Source organism: Glycine max, chromosome 3, assembly GCF_000004515.6.
Source record: "Glycine max cultivar Williams 82 chromosome 3, Glycine_max_v4.0, whole genome shotgun sequence".
Taxonomy (NCBI): domain Eukaryota; kingdom Viridiplantae; phylum Streptophyta; class Magnoliopsida; order Fabales; family Fabaceae; genus Glycine; species Glycine max.
The window spans coordinates 39,709,099-39,731,296 of record NC_016090.4 but is presented as its reverse complement, the minus strand read 5'-3'; the positions used below and the strand labels follow the sequence as shown (position 1 = coordinate 39,731,296).

Genomic DNA, 22,198 nt, shown 5'->3' with positions numbered 1-22,198 from the left:
AAAAAAATTAAATGTAAATAACTTACATAATGTAGCATGCATGTATGGTCCTGCTTCCTTTGGACTCGGTCCACTACTACTACTGCAGGTACCCAATGACACATGACACAGCTCACTGGTGGATCCCATTCATGACTAATCTGTCTCTTTCTTTTGCTTACTCATAGGAATAGCTATAGGATACCGTCTTCAATTTTACCAGAAAAATTTATACGTACACACCGATAATAAACGTATGCGCCTGCAGTGTACGAAATTGGTCTTAAATTGTATTTGGGACATGACAGCAAGGCTCTCTGCAGTCACATTAATGTTTCATTTACCATCCTCAACTGTCCCCTCACCGGTTAGCTTATTTCCCCCCCCTATAAAAAACATGCTCCTCTTAACACTTCAGCACAACACTCATAGTAGAGTAACCAAAAGGAGAGTGCAATAACTCGTTGTACATTCCTAGTGTGTGGGAGAGACATGGCTAAGATGTGTGTTTTGGTGTTGGTTCTTGCTCTGGCTGTGGCCACAAGTGCCAGAAACGTTCCCAACCCCAAGGATGCTGGTCTTAAGGACCAGAAGAACTTCATCAGCTATGGTGGAGTTGGTGGTTATTCCGGGATTGGGAACAATGGACTGCCTTTTGGAGGAGCTGGTGCCGGAATAGGTGGTGGTTTTGGCGGAGGTGGTGGACTTGGTGGTGGCCTCGGCGGTCCTACCGGTGGGATCGGAGGGTTTGGCGGTACCGGTAGCGGTGTCGGTGGCGGTATTGGTGGTGGCGTTGGAACTGGCGTTGGTGGTGGCAGCGGTGTTCTTCCTTTCCCTTGAAATGATGAACATGCATGCATGCATGCATATATGCTCCGTCACGTTTCTTTGGATTACACTAGTCTTTATTTTTCGTTCGGGAAATAATTGTGGTTTGTGCTTGTACGTGTCGTTAATCGTTCAAGCTTTGTTCTAGTGTTTCTCTCGCCTGTGGAAAGTAAAAAATAGTTGTAATGTGTCATTCTGTGTCTTTCATTTGCTTAGGTTTTGTGTCAGCCATAGTCACTCATATACGTGGTTCTTTTACATATGGAATATTTCATATTTAGCATGGAAGTAATGTACTCAATATATGAGTTCCATTTATTTGCTACTTGCTTTTTTGCCCGCTCTCTCTATGCCTCCACGTTTTTTATTATAACTTTCATTCTTTCAAATGTTTAATACTAATTATATCGTTGTGGTAATCAATATTTTACGAAAAATAAATATTTATTTTAAAAGTTCTTTTAAAATGTTGATATATATATATATATATATATATATAGTAAAAAAATAGTTTTTATTCATGAATGAAAGAGTCATTAATATAAACCATAAAATTATATATTAGTGATCAAGATTTACTTCATTTAATCTATCACGTCAATTTTTAACCATAAAACACAACACGAGCTGGTAATGAATATCATACGAAACTATACGTGTTATTTTTTAAAGGAGCAACAAGTATAGCTCACATTTGACGGAATTCAGAAGATGGTTTATATATATACACACACGCGAGGAGGAGTGAGTAGAAATCAAATTATAATTTTAAATAACTGATACATCTATTTAATAATTTGATATAAATTATGATTTTTATCAATTTAATCGTTATATTATATTTATTATTATTAAGATGTTTGTGTCAAAATTTTATTAAAAATAAAAATTAATCGGTAAGTAGTTAAATAATTTATATTTTAATATATTTTTAAAAAGTTATATTATATTAATTTTAATCCAAATAAATAAAATAAAAAATAATTTTATATTAATTTAAAATTTGTATATATAATTTATGTAAAAAAACTTTTAATTCAATAATAAAGTTTTTTAAAAAATATTATTTAATTAAAAATTATTGAATAATATAATAGTTGTTTAAATTATATTGGTGTAATTTGATTTATATATATATATATATATATATATATATATATATATATTAAATTCAAATATTGTTAAATATTTTATATATAAATGGTTAAATATAAAAAACTAACCAATTAAAAGGATTGTCTCTATCCGTGCCGTCACTTTTAATTTGTAAAGTTTTTAATTAATTCTAAAAAAAAATCACATGACATATATACACCTTTCGTAAGCAGAGCCTTCGCATAAGCTAGGAGGTAGTGCTAGAGGTCAGTAAAGGGTGTTGGGTACGTAGATAGCCTCCAGTGTATATATACCTCAGAGAAAAGAGAGAAATATATAATACGAGAAAAAAAATGATATACGCACGTACGTATAGCAAGTGATGTAACAAATTAAAAGGAATAAAAAGACAAAAATATTTGATGTAAGTAAAATTAAGATGTAAAAAAAAATCGAAGTTAATTATTTTAAAAAAAACATTTGTTTTGATGTCTTTACATTTTCTTTCATATTATTTCCTTACACTATATATATGCCGATGAAAAAAGTCATTGTAATATAAGATATTTTACTTTTTCAAGAATTCATGTTAGAACTATAACTTTTAAATTATTAATGTCATAATATCATGTAAAGATACCCTAGAATAACTAATAGTTCAATTTTTTTTAAGAATATATTAAAATTTACTAATATCTATAGTACATCGCGTTAGTTAATTATCACAACATCATATATAGTACGTAGTCTATTAAACAACTGAACCGTGTAACAACCGATTGGGGTGAAATTTACAACATCATTCAATACAATAGGCACAATAAACACAAATATTTATCCTATTCTTTGTAACTATTTTACCCAATCTATTATATAAATTGGAGACTTGCCTTTTCCCCCATTAATTTCATAAAATTTCAACATATATAAATAAATTAATGTCAACTATGAATTATGAATATTTAAGTTAATTAAAATTTGGCATATGTATGATTATCATACACTATCTCACATGAATTGATACAATGATTAAATTTTCATATTCTAACTACAAAATGTTATTAAATAGATTTAATATTTAATATTTAGTTTTAGAATAAGGTTAAATGATTAAGGTGGTTCCGTTTGAATATTTTTTTTCATAAACCGCCTGAATAGAAAAAGAAAATAAGATTTTTTTTCTTATAAATTAAAATCAAAATTTTAAATAATAATAGTAATAATATAGAGGTTACGTAATTCAACAAATAATAAATTTTACCTAATTTATTGAAAAAGTATTTATAAAATTGAAAGTTATATGTTGTTAATTAAAATAATTAATCAACCAGTCAAGTGATTATAAAGTCAGGCATATACACATGCACTAGCTTTTTTCCTAATACATATGGATCATTTACAGTTGGAAAATAACTTCATGGGTGCAGTTCAATCTTCCACGCACCACAAATTCTTATTTATTTTATTTTTCAATAAATATCTTGTTAAAGCAAAAATGTATATCAACAGTTGAGAATAGTGCAGTTAAAAAATCAAGTGAAGAAGATATATCGATCAAGATCGACCCAACTCCTGGCTCTGCAGTCTGCAATGACATTAAAGTTTCATTTACCATTGCCAACTGCCCTTCACCGGTTAGTTTATGTTTCCCCCCTATAAAAAGCACTCTCTCCACACGACACAGTCACTAAACAGAGTAACTAACTAAATTAAGGAGAGTCCAAGTGTGTGGGAGACAAAGAGAGACATGGCTAAGTGGTGTATGTTGGTGTTGGTTCTTGCTCTGGCTGTGGCTACAAGTGCCAGAGATGTTCCCAATCCCAAGGATGCTGGTCTCAATGACCAGAAGAACTTCATCAGCTATGGTGGAGTTGGTGGCTATTCTGGAATTGGAAGCAATGGACTACCTTTTGGAGGTGTCGGAATAGGTGGTGGTATTGGCGGTGGTGGACTTGGTGGCGGCCTCGGCGGCACCACCGGGATAGGTGGGTTGGGAGGATTCGGAGGTCCCATTGGTGGCGGTGGTGTTGGTGGTGGTAGCATACCTCATCCTACCCCTTGATATGAACATGCATGCATATGGAATTTCTTCTCGTTTCTTTGGATTACCCTAGTCAACGACCTTGTGTCAGGAAATAATTGTGGTTTATGTTCGTGTCGTTTATCTTACAACCATTTTAGAGTTTAATTTATTATCGCCTATTGAAAATAAGCAAAAAAAATAGTAGTATATCTTTGTAATGTATTATGTCATTTCCGTCGATCTTTGCTTAGGTTTTGTTGTGTCAAGTGCCAACCATAGTACTCATACATATACGTGTGGTTCCTTTATGGAATATTTATATTTAGCATGGAAGTAATGTAATCAATATATGAGTTCAATTTACTAGCTAGCTACTTGCTTTTTGCGCGTTCTCTCTCTATATCTCCATGCTGTTGGACGTTAGTTTCAACTTTCAAATGTTTTAGTTTTTTTTTTTTTAAAAAAAAATAAACACTTATAAGAAAAATTGAAGATACACATTTCCAACTTTAGATTTTTTTGGAAAACTAAAAATTTCCAACGCCTCTTAGAAATTAAAAGAACATAGCTAGAAATGATGAAGAAAAGTTATATATATATAACAAGTGACGTGATAAAAAGAAAAGAAAGAAAATGACAAAAAAGAAGGTAATGTAAGTATATAAATTAAAAAAATGTTTCTTTCACATCATTTGTTGTGATGTCTTGACACTTCCTTTGCCATATATGATACATCTCATCGAAAAAATGATTAGATATATGCTCTCAATAATTCAAGTTAGGACTATAGTTTTTTTAATTTATTTTTAATATTAAAATATCGTATAAAAATATACTAGAACAACAAATAATTAAAAAATGAAACAACTATTAAAGTTTACTAACATTAATTTATGATGCATTTAGTTAATTATCACAAAATTATATTATAGTACATATAAATCACATGACCGAACGTGTAACAATCCAAGTGGGTGGATTTTTTTTGACAGAACAAGTGGGTGAAATTTATAACAACATTCAGTACACCACACAGCAAACACAATTATCCTAATTTTTATAATTAACAATTACACCCCCATATATTCTATAACAGGGGAGACCTGGTTCCTCTTAACTTCATACACTTTTAAATCTAATTACTACCTTATCAATCAATTTTATTAATATGAAGTACATTTTTAATAATATACAAATAAATTTAACTATTAATTATGCATATTTAAACTATTAATTATGCGTATAATATATTATCATATGATTTAATTATTAAATTAAGCTAATAAGGTTATATAAAGTTATTAAATAGATTTAGTTTCAAAATCTTCTAGAATAAGCTTAAATGAATATGTTTAACTTTCTTTCAACCATACGAGTAGTAATCTGATATATAAGTGAGAGGAGAAATCTTAATCTTATAGTATCAATTTTTTTAATATTTAATATTTTATGTTTTATAATTATTTTAATACATGCACTTGCTAATATAAATGTATATATGTGTACTTTATTAACTATAAATAAAATACAAGGATCTATTATTATAACAACAATTAATTTATTTTTTTTACTAATTTTTGGAAGTCTTTATAAAATTGAAACAGGTGTATATTGCTAAAATAATTAATCAACCTATGCAAGTGATTATAAATCAGACATACACTGATCACTAGCCTTTTTCATAGGAAATGATGAGTATCGACCCATTTTTTTATTTAAGAGGCGAAAGGAAAGGAAAATAATAATACAAAGGGAAAATAAAACACGTACAACATGAGAGAAAAAATGAAAGATGTAGACATGTAGTGGAAAGTGAAGAAGGGATCACGTAACATAGGGACATAATTTAGACTTAATTTTTTAAGTATTTTTTTTTCTGTTGGTCTAATTTTCTGATTAGAATTGAAGGTTCTGTCTGAATTGTTAATGTAAAACTTGAATATATGTATATATAATAAGTAAAACTTTATTTTAATTTTAATTGAAGAACAATGTCAAAAAATATTTAAACAGAACTACAATTAAGTTTTATTCTTAATTTAAAAAGATAAAAGAGGTAAAAATACTGCAACTGTACATGTCTGAACATCTTGGTTGTCATTTTCTGTATACCTATGAAATATTTTTCCTTTCCTTTCCTGCACAAAGGCCTGAAAGTTAATAATAGGGCCATACATTAGCTTTATAGCCACATGTTTAATTTTATTGTATGGATGTACTTCATAGAAGCAAATCAGAAAAAAAAAATCTTGTTTGTTTTGGTGTACGCACTTCAATTTTTAAAAGAGAATAGAAAATGGTGTTGACTATGGAATCTAATAGTGCAACGTTTTTCTGTAAGAATTAATTGGAAGGTCATTAAAAATTTATTATTATTTATGAATTTATACGTACTCACACATGGCCAGCCAGCTATAGTTTGGACCGAAAGAAAATATACATTAGAGTAAAACATTTGGAAGTTCCCTAAAATATATAGACAGACACGTTACGCTATTAATTAATCGAGCCATATAGCAAATTAAGGCATGGGTTCAAAATACTGGATTAATTATTATCAGTATTGCAATTTAAAGGGTGGAATTAATATTCTGCTCTCAGCTTTCTTCCTCCACGTAGTTTCTAGCTATATATATATATATATATATAAGGTGGTCCACAACATAATTCGATCCATCGCGAAATATAATCAATAATATCTCTTTCAGTAGGTGTGGTCTCAGTTCTCAAGGCATGAGGAAAGTAAACAAAGTAATTAACTAAAAGAGTATTTGGATGGAGAATTTTAACATTTAATTGTAAGAGTAAAGCTCTATCAACTTGAGCTATATCCCCTCTAGTCGAGTGGAACATGCATTAAGGAGTCAAATCAGTTTTCTATTCTTTTCATTGACGTAGCTGGACCATTTTGGACTTGAACCGGAGACCTCACCCGTGAAGTAAATCATCGCACCTACAGTCCAACTAATTGGGAGAGAATCAATAGATTCCTTTTCGGGAGCGATTCATCCTTCTCGAACGCAGCATCCAACTACCCGTTGTATTGCGCTCTCCAAGTGTGCTTTGTGAAATAACTCCAATGAGAAGAAAAAGGAAGACATTAAGAGACCCTCCTGACACAACCCTAGACACTCTAAGATCCTTTTTCAAACTTGCTCCCACCATTTCGAGTGAGAAAAATAATTTATCAGAAAATTTAAATTTTTTTAATCTAAAATTCAGTGTTTGAATGTTTTTTTACGAAGAATTTAAATTTTTAGAATTTTAAACAATTAAAAATGTGAAATTTTAATTTCATTCTAAAAGGTGAGAAATTGAAATTCTCTTCTTGATAGAAGAACCTTTCAAGATGTTGGTGTGTTTCCTTTATCACCTCTATCTTGTCTTTCACCTGAAAGTTCTCAAAATCATGTTCTCAAACTCGTGACTCTTTCCTCACGCCGACGATCCTTTTCTTCGAGCAGCACCGTCCAAGCTCGCGGAGTGTCGATCGCGTGTGGGGTTATGACGACACGTGGAACTGCACCCGCCAGTCAGGGGAGGAATCGCCGCTGCCTATCACGCGGCGGAGGTGCTCGTCGGCGCAAAGGGCGTAGTAGGCCATGTCTTATGTCTTTGACTGAATGTTGTGGTCGGGTGTGTTGGTGTACGTTGTCGTATCCTGGTTCTCTACGACTCTTCATGTCGCATCAATATTATTTTCTTTGAAAGCACACCAACCATATATTCTCTTCTCTTTACATTCATTTTCTTTCACCTTGACAATTTTAATTTTTTTTATCCAAACACAACTTTAAATATAAAAAAATTTCAATTGAAATATTTAAAATTCTAAAAATTTAAAATTTGTTAAAATTTTAAATTTTGTTATCCAAACACACTCTTATTCCTTGGATACAATAGCCACGTAAATTTTAACTTACCTATATAAGAGTTAAGTTATGAAAAAAGTTTAATTTATTTTCTTATAAAAATTTATCAAGAAGTTTATAGATCATATATAAACTAGTTTCTTACTCCTGCAGGTGTGGTGCCTGCTGCTGAATGCTTACATGTATTAAGTATTAGCTAGTTATGTCAGAGTTTGGTGAAGCTTTGAATGGAGTAGAAGAAGTTTGTCAGGACCAGTTAAAAGTGTGCAGATGGCTCTAGCTCCGTGTTACATTTACTAGTTCCAGTACTGTGGCCCAGCTTGCAGCTAGTAACAAGTAGCACGTCAATTGAATGATCCAATTGAATAAGAACTTGCTGGGTCGTCAACGGTAGTAAATAACCATCACCTACCTTCTGTTCTATCCTCTATATACAATATTTAACAACAGCATGTTTGTATTACTAGTTGTTTCCCCGCAATTGGAAAACAAAAATGATGCATCATGCATGTACATACTCATGAGTCATGATATATATGATGCATGTACATTCTCATAGAAGAGATTTTTTTTAATATAATTAATGTGATAAAAAAAAGATAAAAAACATAACAAATCATTGATTTAAGTGATATTTAATTTATTTATTTTAATTAAAATCTTAAATTTAAATCTTGAGAAACGAAAAATATGTGATTGAAAAAACATGATCATAAAAAAAAAGTCTGAGTATTCTGTATAATATAATTTTCATGGTTAAAAAACGATTCAAGGATATTTTAATGGAAGGAAAATTTTATTACGTATAATATAAGCAGTAGTGTGTTTGCAGTTTACAGTACTGTACACAATTAGAGGCATGCAACAAAATCAGCTAATTTTACTTATTTTAAGCTATAGGTAAATGTTTTAAAGTGAGTCAACTCCATTTACTTGAGTTGACTCATCGCTAGTTGCTAATTAAGTAAATTAATCTAACTTGGTTTACTATTTTTGTGAGCAAATTAAAAAACTAAACAACTCGTAGTCTAATATGATTGAAACAAGATTATTTATTATAAAATATATATACCTTGGTACGTATACAAAAAAACTTATCTAATTTAAAAAATAAAAAATGGAAAAAAGCATAAATATAAAAAGTTCAATAGTCATCCTAATTCATAATAGTTAACATTTTTTTACTCGATAACAGTTAACAAACTTAAAGAATAAGAAAATAAAATAAAAAATAACAAGGAAATTAAAAAAAAGGAATGAAATGAATAAATTTCAAAAATAAAAAACCGGTTGTACAAATTGACTCGATTCTCCTGCGTTAACTCATCTCAACCTGTCACTTGGATTAATCAGCATTAGTCAAATTAGATTGTTAAAATAAATATAAATTAATAATATAATACTAATATATTATTTGTTTTTATTGTAATACTTTTTAGTAACCAACGTAATATAAAGCTTTTTCCACTTTTTTAAAATAAGTTTATCACTTTTTTTATAAATATTATTTAATAAGTTATCACTTTTTTTTTTCTAAAAAAAAGAGGTTATTCATGAACTTGACTATGATGTTCAAAAGAGTTTATATAAAGTTTATTTGAGCTTAAAATGCCGTTTTTAATTTCTTAAATTTTATTTTAATAAGTTTGATAAAAAAATTTGCCAACTTTTTTTACAACCACCATTTTAAAAAAAATTACATACTTTATTTTCATTGTTCTCTTAGGGTAAGAAGTACACTGTTTTGGGTGCAGTTCATGGGCATGGTCCAGCCCCTTTCACATGTATCTTAAGGATGTAATCTCACTCGAGTAAAACACTACCATTATTACTTATAAACAATAAAATTCTCTTACCTTATGTTTAACATAAGTCCATATTGAAGATTTAAACTCAAATTAAAAACTCTAGTTTTTTTAAATAAAATTTGCAAACTGTATTCTATTATACAGTTATGCACATTATTGGGTGGGTAACATAAACCAAAAACTGATCTCAACTTGCGGCTTCTTGCTGATGCAGCAGGAGTTGCGTTTCCCAGGTAGTAGTTAGTTTTTTCTGTTTCTTTTCTTTTTACAAAAAAAATAAATTATGCACATTAAAATTTACTTATTTTTTACTTCTCAGTTTCCATTAATTATGATTATGCAATCAACTCGGATAAACTCAGTTTAATCCGTCGGGCTCAGATAAAAATCGATGATTCTTAACAATTTGGCATGTTTTGATCCGGTAGAGTTTTTTTTTTCTTTCCTAAACTGACATAACTAATTGAAATTCTTTTCATGGTATCATTTAAAATTTAGAACCCATGACAAAAACTTGATAATTCAAATGTTGAATGCTTTGATATTCATAGTATTCCAGTAGAACTTTTTTGTGATTTGAAATCTCTCTCTCTCTCTCTTCTCTCTCTCTCTCTCTCTCTATATATATATATTCCCATGAAGTTTTTTATAAAACAAAACGGTAAGAATTATTTCAAAATTATTAATAACTAATTATTAAATAACATATAATATATTCAATGTCTCAACCGGATTGATGAGGAGATGAGTTTTCACAGCACTGCCACAAACTAGATGTAGTAGGGGCGGTAAGAAGTATTGCAAATGTTAAATACGTTGATCGATCAAATGAAGTTCCTAAAAATATTCATGATCCAACTTCCAAGAGTAGACAATGAAAATATTAATGAAAAATTTAGAGATTTAATGATAAAAAAAGAGCTCAGTCCAATTAGACAAGAAAATTTTCAAATTTCATTTTCTAAAAGATTTAATGACAAGTCTTTTTAAAAATTTTAAAAAATCGCTTTAAGCCCCAAAATTTCTACACGGTCCTGTTAAATAACGTGATAGTACAAATTTTGTAAACTTAATCGTATCATATTGTAATAAATTTAGTTACTAGCACACATGTATACGTAAATGATAATTTATTTCAATGGAGAGTTGAGTTTTTTTTATGTCATCCAACAGTTTCAGAGACAATATTTTTTTGGCTTCACAAAAATTTCTAGATTTTTTTTTTCTGGCCATCCGTATAGAGGTAATGAAAATAGAGGGCCACCAGGCCGAAAGGAAAGCAGTTTCTGGTTCTCGTTGGGCTACCCACGGGAGTATCCGTTTGTTGAACGAATGGGGCCTTTTGGGCCCAATTGGTGGCTTAAACTTGTGCACAAAGGCAAGTAGCAAGTAATGTAAATCATTCTAATTTTGTATTCTCTCACTTTCGCGTATTTGAAAACCAAAAGCATCCACGTTAAAAAAAAAAAAAACCAAAAGCATGGGTCAGGGAACACCGGGCGGTCTGAACCGGCAGGGTCTTCCGGGGGACCGGAAGCCGGACGGCGGCGACAAGAAGGAGAAAAAGTTCGAGCCGGCGGCCCCGCCGGCCCGCGTGGGGCGTAAGCAGCGGAAGCAGAAGGGGCCGGAGGCGGCGGCGCGGCTGCCGACGGTGACGCCGCTGTCGAAGTGCAAGCTGCGGCTGCTGAAGCTGGAGCGCATAAAGGACTACCTCTTGATGGAGGAGGAGTTTGTGGCGAACCAGGAGAGGCTGAAACCACAGGAGGAGAAGGCCGAGGAAGATAGATCCAAGGTCGATGATCTCAGAGGTTCCCCTATGAGCGTTGGTAACCTCGAGGAACTCATCGACGAGAATCATGCCATCGTTTCGTCCTCGGTGGGGCCCGAGTACTATGTTGGTATTTTGTCTTTCGTTGATAAGGATCAGCTCGAACCTGGATGCGCTATTTTGATGCATAACAAGGTAGGGTTAGGGTTTTGTTTTGCTGATTGGTTGAATTGTTTTTGCGTTTTGATTGAATGCACTAAGTTTGTGATGGATTTTGGGTTAGGGTTTAGTGATTAGATTGTGTCTTGTTGTGATTTTAGATTGAATTGCTGGAAGTATTATGATTAGTGAAGTCAAATGAAAGTAGGTGGAAAATTTGGAATGGTGTTTCAGTTTGTGTGGTATGGAGAGGAATTATGTGTTGAATAAAGGCTGAGATATTTGAAGTGCACTCCTCTGCAAAATGGTCTTCTTTCAAAGAATCTCCCTTCCTATGCCATACACCCATGTTTTGGGAACTTCAAATTCACGAGACTCCGTCTCCTTTCAAGTATTGCAATTTTAATTGGGAGAGGACCGTTATATTGCACCTCTGGATACAAGGCTTGTTTAGGTGCATGTTTGAGTTTGATTATTTTTTAGGAAAATGTCACTTTTTTCCTCTCAATAGGGTTTTGATTGTAATTTATAAGCTGTTTTTGAAAATTTAATAAATTAATCAAGGCATACACTAGGTCGGTCATAATTTTTAAATTGACTGTATGTTGAAAACATGAACACATTTAATAACCTTTTGATATATTGTATTAGGAAGAAGTAAGAAGTAAAAGTTTCATAGATAATGGTGCTTGTTTAAATGGGTGCCCAGGGGGGAGGGGGTCATGAAAACTGTTGAATGTATATTTTAAGATTGTTTACGGTTTTTCTGTTGTCCTAGCATGTTGGAGCAAATATTATGTGTTGTTGTTCTGTGATGTGTTCTGGGATTGGTTGTCAGGGAAAATTGTCTCATAATCCACAAAAAACATAAATGAGTAAGTGTTCCCAGCTTGATGAAGAAGTGATAAACTTTATGAGAGATGTGAGTGAGATACCAGTACCAGTACCACATTACGACCTTGTAACTGATTTATGAACACCAGAACCTGCAAAGAGGGTGAGAAAAACTGTGAATAAAATATTTTGTTGAACCATATGTTTTTTGGGAACAAATGGATGTGGAGGTTGGCATAATTGTTTTTGTATTTGAATCAGTTGTCACTTCTTGTGTTCAGTTGATATGATTAGATGCAGGAAATGTAATGCTTCTCATTATGTCTTGTTCTTTACTAGGTTCTCTCTGTTGTTGGGCTTCTTCAAGATGAAGTTGATCCAATGGTCTCTGTTATGAAGGTCGAAAAGGCCCCTTTGGAATCATATGCTGATATTGGTGGTTTAGATGCTCAGATACAGGAAATTAAAGAAGCAGTTGAGCTTCCCCTGACACATCCTGAACTGTATGAAGACATTGGTATCAAGCCTCCTAAGGGAGTTATTTTATATGGGGAACCAGGAACTGGGAAGACATTGCTTGCAAAGGTGTGCATTTTTTGGGGTTTCTTATATGGTGTTGAAATATATTATCAACATATTTTCTATTTCTCATTTTCTATGTTTAATACGAAGTTTGAATTTCTTTTTCATGTCTAGTCACACGAAAAGAGATTTAAATGATTATCTGGTTTATATGGTTTGTGGATTACTAAGTATTCTTTTTAATGGATGTGTCTGGTTCAAAATTGATTTAAATTGATCAGTATGCAGTTATGATACACATTTTTTGATCCACATCTCACTGTGTCAACTTTGTTTTTATTATTGTGTATCGTGTACTACACACAGCACAATCAATTTAGTCTAATACAAACCCTTTTACTTTCAGGCTGTGGCAAACTCAACATCAGCAACCTTTTTGCGTGTTGTTGGTAGTGAATTAATACAAAAATACTTGGGAGATGGTCCAAAGCTTGTAAGGGAACTTTTCCGAGTTGCTGATGATCTTTCCCCATCTATTGTCTTCATTGATGAGATAGACGCTGTTGGTACTAAGAGGTAAGTTATTGAACATCAGCTTTAGGAGTCACTGTGTCAAGACATTTTCTATCTTCTTTTTTCTGATTTTTTTTTCCGGGAGGGGGCAGGGGATGCGGGACTGGTTATAGAGTGATATCATGGATCAATTCTTAGTATATGTCTCTTTTATGCATTGCAGGTATGATGCCCACTCTGGTGGAGAACGTGAAATTCAGAGGACTATGTTGGAGTTGCTGAACCAGTTAGATGGTTTTGATTCAAGAGGAGACGTAAAAGTTATTCTTGCAACCAACAGAATTGAAAGCCTTGATCCAGCTTTGCTGCGACCTGGTCGAATTGACAGGAAGATTGAATTTCCTCTCCCTGATATTAAAACAAGAAGACGCATTTTCCAGGTAGGCACATTTTGTGAAAGCAAGTTTTCAGTTTCACTGCTTCACTGTTATATCTTAATATGCTTATTCTACTTAATTATATGACTAAAAGGTCTTATACTTCTGAAATTTAGATACACACATCAAGGATGACATTAGCTGATGATGTCAATTTAGAAGAATTTGTTATGACCAAGGATGAGTTCTCTGGAGCTGATATAAAAGCAATATGTACTGAAGCTGGCTTACTTGCTTTACGAGAACGCCGAATGAAGGTTAGAAGTATCTTCTATATGTTTGTACAGTTATAGCCTAAACAATGTTGATCCTGTGGAAATAAATTATGGAACTTAGTTGCTGTAAGGAATTACAAAGTTAGTAACACGGACAAGCTCATTTTATGGCTCAAATTATATATTAAGATAACAAAATATGTCATAGGTTGGTTAGATATTGTAAGTTTAGACATACTATACTTTCTCAGTCTATACCATTGAAGAAAGTGGCAGGAAAAATTGGAGGGACTTGAGATATTGGAAATATTAAGGAAATGGAATTGGAAAACATTTCTGCCTAAATCTATTTCTTGTAATTTAGAGAGAATGTGTTTGTTAAACAAGGTGTTGGAGGGAGACCATCGGTAATTTGCTTCCCCTGAACGTAGACTAGGAAAGCGTTTGTTTCTAATCAAACATTTTCATGGGAATAGCATTCCCATGCATTATATTCCTTAGAATGTGATTCCTGGAAATGCAAAATTATACCGTGAAACAAACGTCTCCTAGATATTAGATTTTCCACTGTTTTTTTCCTTGCAAGAACAGGGTTTCACTGAATTTGAATCTGTCAATTTGCTTTTAATACTGAAGCAGAAGAAACAGGCCAATAAATGCAAGATGCAATTTAATCAGGCCAAGTCAGCATTTAGAATCATGCGGAGAATGATTCTCTAGTTGTTTTTTACATAGTTAAAAAACCCGGTTCGACCCGGTTGGTTGGTCTAGTTGTTTTTTACATAGTTAACCAGGTTGGTTGGACCAGTCCAACCGGGACCCGGTGGCATAACCGGGCCAGTTTGATTTATTGGACCGGCATGCATTTGGCCCGGTTAGATCCGGCCTTTTTGGGGTAAACATGGCGACCCAAGCCTGATTTTAAAACCCATTTCGCGTAAAAAAAAAATGCTCCAAAAATAGCCTGGTACTTGTGTAATTGTGTTATTGAATTATTATTTGTGGACTTGTGTTATTAACTTTAATACTTTAATTGTTATTTTGGATTTTGGAGTATGAATGAACTTTTCTTAATCAAATAATGTTAGTTATATACTTATATATAATAGATACATATATAATTTTAAATTTTTTAATATATACCAGATGAATTATTGACCCACCGGTTGGACTATTGATCCACTACCTCAAGCGGGTTGATGATCGGACCGGGTTTCATAACTTTGGTTTTTGAGGCCCCGAGCCTACTTGCTCATATGTGTGATCTTACTTTGCATTTCATTGGTAACTTCACATTTGTTTGAACCTAATTGCACTCTATTTTGAAGTGATTCCTATTTTACAGTTCTGCTTGTTTATATTCAATTTTCTCTGTATTTTATTTTGTTTTGCACCTTTTTTGAGTGGTGTGTACCCTCGTGACCAAATGCTTTTTTTTTTATCTTGCTCTTCAGGTGACGCATGCCGACTTTAAGAAGGCAAAGGATAAAGTTATGTTTAAGAAGAAAGAAGGAGTGCCCGAAGGACTGTATATGTGAAGCATCTTCATCAATTATCCCGGTCTTCTTTCTTTGTTACGGTCTGTTTCTGTTCTGTGAAAGGATGTTTGTATTTTGTTACGGTCGGTTATGGGTCTAAATTATCACGGGGATTTAATCTCAACTATGGTTACTATAGAGCTTTCTTTGATTTTAAAAAATTGGGAAAAAATTTCCTACCATTTCTTCATTCTTGTTGATACTGTGCAAGCTTTCTCTGCCTATTATTATTATGACGACGATGATGATGATGCAAGCTTACGTAGAAATTGCCCAATCCAGTCGAGTTATTTTAACAGGATCATGACTACAGCGTGTTAATTTCCTTGGAGATATACCTTGTTTAGTTTTTTGGGGATTCCATGTGATGGACAAATGTGATTAATCATAAGACCAAATTGTCTTTGAGATTGTTTTTGACTTGCCTTCCTAGCCTATACAGAAGGCCAATCCTCATGATGGATTAATTATGAAGTGCATAAATTTGGGGATTGAGAAACGGCACGAATTCTACTGCACAAGCAGCTTCGTTTAATGCTGATGCAATTTAGATCAACATTTGCAGTCTCTTAACCCGATTGGCATAAACTAGTAGCAGATTATAAGATTCATCAACAAGAAAAAAAACCATAGGTTCAAATCGGATAAGCCTTCCAATACTAGAACGGAGATATAAAAGTAACTGTAAGATGTGTTTGAAAAATGTAAAACAATTATTTTATATTAGCAAAAGGCATCTATATGTTACATATAGAATTGATTTTAGCAATTAATAAAATAAGTAATGTATAAAAAGTGTTATTAAATGAGTCATAAGAGTTGATGTTATAAGAAACAAAAACTTATCTACAAAAGTAATTATAACAAGATATTGTTTTTTCATGCTCATTGAATGATTAAAACATTGCAAATAAAACAATTCTATATCCTTTCAATGACTTTTAACAATTATGAAATAAATAACTTTAAAGAATATGTAAAAATGTTATATATAAAATGTAATTACTACTAACTAAAAATATAAATAATTTTTAATTATATATTTTTTATAAACAATATTAATTATTATTATTATTATGGATCAATACTAAGTACATGCAAGGGGTAAGTCAGCTTGATTTCACGATGATTACAGAGCTTGGCCACCTTGTAAGCAAAAGAATCTCAAGTTTGAAGTGTAGAAAATGCACAAACCCAATTTACTGTATCCTAAAATTTACTTTAATGATGAAGAAAGGTGGTGACAAGGATTGAATTCTTGACCACTTGGTCGTAAAAGCCTTGGTAAGAGCCAACTCTTATAAAAAGCGTGACCTAAACCAAAATCCTATTCGGCTTGTTTGAATCAAACTGAAAATGGTGAGCAAGATCATCCAAGCAGTATTCATAAGAGAGCCCAGTTGACTAGATCTATCAAAAATATGATTCGGGCTAATCAATCCCAATGCCCACACGTATGTGAACATCATGCACGTAGCTGCACCGATAATCAAAACAGCCAACATCCACATTACGACCTTGTTATTCTCTACCGGAAACCCTATGACTAGAACCAACATCACACAAAGAGACAAAAAGAAAGACAAAGAGTTGGAGGAAAGGAATTTTACAAACGCTAGTGGCCAAACATAGCCCATAACCGCGGTGCCTGCTTCACAGAAACCATAGTCATGGCAAGCAAACCCATCTTGTGTTGTATCACCTTGCCATACACCACCCGGTGGGTTTATCACCGACGTAAAAGCCATGGTTGCAATCATAGTGGCTACCACCAACAAATGCTTCCTTGACCCATTGTCTATCCAATTACCTTGTTCTAGCAGGTATGTTCTGAAGAACCTCTCTAACCTGCTCCACGTATCATCTTGTCCTTGTTGTCGTTGATCACTTGTTGTGATGTTTGCTGGTTGGACGACAGGAGCATTGCTTTGTGATGCTGTTTGTTGAAGCTGTGAGAGTTGTGCTGAGGCTTGTGGAGGAGGATCTTGTTGTGCAAGTTCAATAGTTACGCTTTGTGTTTGTGAGGATGTTGGTTGTTGTTGTGGATATGTTGTCAGAGTCGTTTCCTGATTGCTGACTACGGTTGATGTCACTGCTTGGACATGACCATTGCTTTGTGATGCTGGTGATGATGGAGGATTACTATTGCCTGTTGATGTTTGTTGAAGTGAGACTTGTGCTAGTTCATGATCATTGTTTGTTAGTAATGACTCTGATGAGGATGGAGAATCATTGTTTGTTTGTGAGGGTGATGATGTTCCTGGAGGGTCCGGTTGTACAATTACTATAGTTATGCTTTGCGAGGGTTGGTTCTTGTCTAGATGTTGACAGAGTCGTTTGATGATTTCTGACTAGGGTTGTTGAGGAAACTGCTTCTTGTGCTATAACTTCATTTGCAGTTAAAATGTGTTGGCTGATGAAGTCCATAGATGTTAAACCCTCCTTATTCAAACTATTTATTTCAGCACTAATTTCGGATAGTGAAAGCAAGTATTTAATGATCTGCAAAGTTATAGCAGAGTATACTGAAATATTATATATGGTGTGAAATTATCTCTTACTTATATATGCATCCATATCGACACGTCATTGTATTATTTTAGAACAGATTATTTTTTGGTGACCTAGTTTCGGAGTGTTTTGGTGCTCCTTTTTAATTGGTGAATGAAATTTTGATGATTTGTGTCTTGCAAGAAGTGTGTCCTTATCACTCAAATATTACTCAAATAGAGTATTTTTTTTAAAGATAAATGTTAATTTTTATTACTAGAAAAAAAATAAATCTGTAATTTGTTTTTTTTTTCTTTTACCATTTAACCTACCTTATAACTTCATTCAATAATGTGATATTTTTATTTCAAACACTTCAACAGTGTGACACGGGGCGTCTATTTTCACATGTACCAATCAAAAAGAGTGTGGCACTGATATTCCTAAAAATATTACATCACAAAAATAGATAATACCATGTAAAAATAATATAAATAAAATGCTTAAATATATTTTTAATATCGTAAGTTTATATATCTTTTTTTAATTTTGATTTCTTAAAATTTTTTTTGTTTATTTTTAGTTATTTGTAAGTTTGAGTTTTTTAATTTTAGTTTCTGTAAAATATTTTATTAATTTTTAGTTTTTATAAATTTACGGTATTTTAATTTTGGTTATTATAAGCGTAAACTTATGAGAATTATAAATAAAAAATAAAATCTTAAAAGGGATTAAAATTAAAAAACACAAACTAATTAAGACTAAAAATGGAAAAAAAAAACTTATAGAAACCAAAATTAAAAAATTATCAACATGAAATAAAATTAAAAAAAAAACTTTAACAGACCAAAAATACAAAAACACTAACAAACAAACATAAAAAGACATATTTAAACCAAAATAAAACCTTTATTTAAAGTACTTGACATAAGAATATTGTATTACAATATTTTTATGAATTAAACAATCACCTTTTTTTGTGTATCAAGGAGGCTGTGAATTAACATAAAAAAAGGAGGTTGTGAATTAAAGGTACCTTGATTTGTCTGCGTTTCACTGCTAAATGTAGTAAAGTGTTATCCTCTTTGTATTTGAGTGAATATAGGAATTGATGTTCGCTTCCCAGTGATTCCACTTACAATTTCAAGGCCTCAAGGTGGTTATAGCGAACGCACAAGTGCTGAATTGAACCATCATTAGTCTTTGTCATCTCTCGAATGGAGTCTGGCTTGGCTTTGATCAGCTCCTTGATTGCTCCAACGCGCCCTCTCATTGCAGCAAAGTGGAGAGGAAGCATTTCATCTTTGTCACCAACCAAACACATTTCAGGGTTTGTCCTCAAAAGCGCTTTCACAACCTCTGTGTGCCCATTAGCTGAAGCTAAATGAAGAGGGCAACGTCCTTCTGAGTTCAATTCAGTCGGTAAACTGGGACTATTCTGAAGAAGAACCTCACAGAAGTCCAAATGTCCAAGCAAAGAGGCTATGTGTAATGGGGTTTCAGTGTAGGGGTAGACTGAAATTCTGCTCAGAATAAGAGGGCCTTTTTGGATCAGTGTTTTTAAGGTACTCACACATCCATTTAATGATACTTCATAGAGTTCTCTCATTGCATCATCCCGTAGTTTTGGATCTTCCAAAATCTCCATCATTGCAGGAATGTTGGAAGTCAAACCCAGTAATATTGATGGTCTTGGTCTCTCACATGTTAATACTATATATAGTTGTATATCTTCAACAAATATTGATCGATTTAATCGATGAGCCTATGGAAGAAAAAAAAAAACAAGACAACTATGTTTCTTTGAACATTGTTTGATGGACATATATATCTATGACGCTTGAACAATTAAATAATTATGCCAAAAATTATGTTGATGATTTATATGCTTGGATGATCTGTTTAGTATTGATCGACCGTTAATTGATGAATAAAGTGTATGTTTAGTATTATTTTTGCGATTGAGAAACTTCACAAGCAGCTTCGCCTACTGCTGATGCAATTTAGATAAACGATTCGTACTCTCTTATCCTCACCCGGTTGGCATATAGCAGATTATAAATATAAAGTTCGGCAAATTAAACTAGAAATCACGGTGGCTATAGCCACCAAATACCAATGCCTATCGTATCTCGTTAATTAATACGATACATAAAAGCCATGGAATTGCAAACACCATGCCAAGACATACTCCGATCAGCAAGATCGTATTCGTCCACAGTTTTTCGGTTTCAAGATAGAATTCAACCATGCAATTTGTTTAATTCTATGTGCCAATTTTTTTGTTCTAAACATAGCTAAATAAATATGAACCGTTGGATTGAGAAACTGCATGCACAAGATGCAGTATCTTACTCAAGTCAGGAAGTTAAAGGCACACATAATCTATCTGTTATACCTGCCTTATTTATTTCACATGTCCATAGCTGTCAAACCTGGCTTATTTATTTCATTACTCATTTGGGAAAGTGAAAGCAAGTATTTAATGATCTACAAAGTATCTATAAATATAAAGTATTACGCTATTAGCTGAACTTCTCTGGAAAGACTTAAAAATAAGTTTCAATGTAAACAATAAGTACGTGTGATCAACGAATTTGATTTTGTTGCTGTTCCTTCCCATGCTGTTTCTGTGCTGTCCCATCAAAATAACAATGAATAACATCTGTGTTAATATTTAATGGTGACATTTAATTTTAAAAATCATAAAAATTTTATGATTTTAAAGGAACAGCATAAGAAGGGACAATTAAGGAAGCCAAATCTGTGATCAACACCCTGACTTTCGATAACATTCAGGATACCTGATTATTAATTATGTTGTACGTCATAAAAAATTCAATATTGTGCATGTTCTATACTATATACATGCAGCGTTGTACTGTCCCTTTCCTTTTCTTTGCTGTTACATTTAGCTGCCAAGATTTATCGCTCTCAACACAAATCATTTTGATTGATTTGTTGACGGAATCAAAAGTAAATAAAGTTCAAGCAAAAAGCTTAGACTTGTAGCAAACCCCACTAAAAAATGGCCCAAAACAAGGAGGTGCATCACACTTAATAACAGCATGAAATCAAAGTAACAACCACAAATTGAAAGAACATACTAACTGAAGCATTAATTTTGGCATACAAATCATTCCTACTTCTCTAAAGCAATAATATGAGACCACCAAACACGTGAATCAATTGTTAACAGTATAACTGCAACTATAACGACTTTTCAGTTAGTGGTTAAAGAGTTGGTTAGATTAGTTAGTCGGTTATAATAATTTCATGCTGCAGATGTATATAAGTTCCACCATTAATGAATAAACGAGCAAGCTGAGGCTGATCATTTTACGTTCACTGATTACGTGTCTTTTCTTCATGCTACTTCGTTTCATTAATATGGTATCAGAGCTCTTCTACTAAAGAGTTCTGCTGCGCATACTATTCATCTCTTATACTCCAATATCCACCATGAATGAAGCTTCGATCAATAACGCAGAAAGCTACTTATATCTCCACCCAAGCGAGAACCCCGCTATAGCCCTTGTCTCTCCAGTCTTAGACTCAACCAATTACCACTCATGGAGTAGATCCATGGTCACTGTGCTAAGTGCCAAGAATAAGGTGGAATTCATAGACGGGAGTGCACCTGAACCACTGAAGACGGACAGAACCTATGGGGCTTGGTGCCGGTGCAACAATATGGTCGTGTCATGGCTAGTTCACTCGGTGGCCACCTCCATACGACAAAGTATCCTCTGGATGGACAAAGCCGAGGAAATTTGGCGTGACCTGAAGTCCAGATATTCGCAAGGAGATCTTCTTCGAATCTCCGATCTTCAACAAGAGGCGTCTACGATGAAACAAGGGACCCTCTCAGTCACGGAATACTTCACCCGTTTACGAATAATATGGGACGAGATTGAGAACTTCAGACCCGACTCAATCTGCTCGTGCAACATCAGATGTTCCTGTAATGCCTTCACCATCATCGCACAACGCAAGCTTGAAGATAGGGCCATGCAATTCCTACGAGGTTTGAATGATCAATATACTAACATTCGATCACACGTGCTTCTTATGGATCCCATACCTGCCATTTCCAAAATATTCTCTTATGTAGCTC

At 33.1% G+C, this 22,198-nt stretch overlaps 3 protein-coding genes and 1 pseudogene across 3 annotated transcripts; 3 read left to right on the top strand and 1 right to left on the bottom strand.

Moving 5' to 3' along the window:
• The first annotated feature begins 389 nt into the window (after positions 1-389).
• On the top strand, positions 390-1,132 carry LOC100799886 (glycine-rich protein 5). The gene has a single exon (XM_003521285.5). It carries the CDS (start codon positions 472-474, stop codon positions 817-819), a length of 348 nt encoding a protein of 115 aa, XP_003521333.1. The 5' UTR covers positions 390-471; the 3' UTR covers positions 820-1,132.
• Positions 1,133-3,588: 2,456 nt separating this feature from the next.
• On the top strand, positions 3,589-4,318 carry LOC100306542 (uncharacterized). The gene has a single exon (NM_001249564.3). It carries the CDS (start codon positions 3,650-3,652, stop codon positions 3,962-3,964), a length of 315 nt encoding a protein of 104 aa, NP_001236493.1. The 5' UTR covers positions 3,589-3,649; the 3' UTR covers positions 3,965-4,318.
• Positions 4,319-11,001: 6,683 nt separating this feature from the next.
• Positions 11,002-15,773, top strand: LOC100798835 (26S proteasome regulatory subunit 4 homolog A). Its single transcript, XM_003521283.5, has 6 exons — positions 11,002-11,568; positions 12,706-12,951; positions 13,295-13,464; positions 13,625-13,841; positions 13,955-14,095; positions 15,508-15,773. The coding sequence occupies exons 1-6, from the start codon at positions 11,086-11,088 to the stop codon at positions 15,589-15,591; spliced, it is 1,341 nt and encodes a 446-aa protein (XP_003521331.1). The 5' UTR covers positions 11,002-11,085; the 3' UTR covers positions 15,592-15,773.
• Positions 15,774-16,720: 947 nt separating this feature from the next.
• On the bottom strand, positions 16,721-20,549 carry LOC100797046 (ankyrin repeat-containing protein ITN1-like; annotated as a pseudogene).
• Between the last annotated feature and the right edge of the window lie 1,649 nt (positions 20,550-22,198).

What these genes read in the sequence shown, in the direction of transcription:
- LOC100798835 (XM_003521283.5), top strand. Translation starts at nt 11,086, where the DNA reads ATGGGTCAGGGAACACCGGGCGGTCTGAACCGGCAGGGTCTTCCGGGG. An exon ending in GACGCTGTTGGTACTAAGAG is followed by an intron (nt 13,465 to 13,624) that starts GTAAGTTATTGA and finishes TATGCATTGCAG; the next exon opens with GTATGATGCCCACTCTGGTG. An exon ending in CAAGAAGACGCATTTTCCAG is followed by an intron (nt 13,842 to 13,954) that starts GTAGGCACATTT and finishes TCTGAAATTTAG; the next exon opens with ATACACACATCAAGGATGAC.
- LOC100799886 (XM_003521285.5), top strand. Translation starts at nt 472, where the DNA reads ATGGCTAAGATGTGTGTTTTGGTGTTGGTTCTTGCTCTGGCTGTGGCC.
- LOC100306542 (NM_001249564.3), top strand. Translation starts at nt 3,650, where the DNA reads ATGGCTAAGTGGTGTATGTTGGTGTTGGTTCTTGCTCTGGCTGTGGCT.